At 37.7% G+C, this 1254-nt stretch overlaps 1 protein-coding gene across 4 annotated transcripts in view; it reads right to left on the bottom strand.

Moving 5' to 3' along the window:
• Positions 1-1040, bottom strand: part of cacna1g (calcium channel, voltage-dependent, T type, alpha 1G subunit) — a gene marked incomplete at its 5' end in the record, with an annotated part of 89231 nt that extends 88191 nt beyond the window's left edge. For all 4 annotated transcript variants that reach the window (XM_014028714.1, XM_014028715.1, XM_014028713.1 and 1 more), the window contains 1 exon segment: positions 885-1040. In XM_014028714.1, the coding sequence (XP_013884168.1) occupies positions 885-1040 (156 nt within the window).
• Between the last annotated feature and the right edge of the window lie 214 nt (positions 1041-1254).

Consider the following 1254-nt stretch of genomic DNA (forward strand, 5'->3'; position numbering starts at 1 on the left):
CTATGTCAGTTTCAGTCCTCCATATATTCCAGCATCAGACAACAAAGCACGTACCGTCACACCTTAATGAAAACAGACAAGTGTAGACAAAGAAAACAGACTGGATACTTATAACTCATTTATTTTTGAATTGTTTTCCTTTATGTGGCTATCTGTATCAAATAAAATGTTAGTTGAATACTGTAGTGAAGCATCTCGATGGCCTCTCTTTTTCCTGCACCTTTTATTTAAACGATTAGCTACAGCTGCCTGTCTAAAACATAAATCTAATGTCTTCTTTCTTTTGTGTTCTTTCTTTGCTCTTTCCAGTCACAATGGAAGAACCTCGGAGTGCAATATAATTTTTTACATATTAAAAAAACTGTACAAAAGTCCATAAAGATTGGTATAAATAAAAAAATATACAGGGGCATAAAGCTTATAAAACTGGAATAGAGAGGTGTGGGATGAAATTAAGTCATGTTTATTAGACTGTTTTCTTGGGATGTTTTCGGACTTTATAGCATTGACAAAAGAGCAGAACAAGACTGAAGAAGACAGTAGGGTAAGTGGGAGGTGACAACAGTAATACAAAGATGAAGATGAAGAGGAAGTACCACTGTGATCTCATATCCACACACGACCTACTGCAAAGAGTGCAACTGCATATAAAGGTCTAGATTTCTTATGAATTTAAGTGCCTGCAGATGTAAGCATCATTCCATTAATGTAAGACTCTGTGTTAGAAAGTGGTCAGCTTTTTGAAAAAAAAAAACAACAACTTAAAAAGCAAGTTAGGCCAAGTTAACTTGAACATTCTCACCCAAGCAGAAAACTCCTTTCACATGGTTTTAGACAAAATGAGACTCAGTAACAGATACTATATGTGGTAATCCGTGTTTTACCTCAGCTTGGAATCCCTCAACCAAGATGGCCACCAGCAAGTTGAAAAGGACGTAGTTGCCAAATGTCATGAGTGCGATGAAGTAGAGAGCAGCTACAGGGGAGGTGGAGGCCATGCCGTTATACAGCACCTTGTTCCAGTCCTCCTGGGTCAGAATCTGGGGTGCAAAGCAGAAGAAAATGTCTTTAGTGAAAATAAGAAAATGAGTCATTTTGTTAAGCTATGTTGTTAAGCTGTTCTAGCATTTAATTTGCTCCAACTGTCATATTATAGTCTAGTAGGAAGGGGGGGGGGGGTCCCATGCACCCGAAGGATATATTTTTAACCTAACTTTTTGTACTCCTTAAGGTGTCTAGTAAATGGATCGTGAT

The sequence above is a fragment of the Austrofundulus limnaeus genome, unplaced genomic scaffold, assembly GCF_001266775.1.
Source record: "Austrofundulus limnaeus strain Quisiro unplaced genomic scaffold, Austrofundulus_limnaeus-1.0 Scaffold801, whole genome shotgun sequence".
NCBI classification, from domain to species: Eukaryota; Metazoa; Chordata; class Actinopteri; order Cyprinodontiformes; family Rivulidae; genus Austrofundulus; species Austrofundulus limnaeus.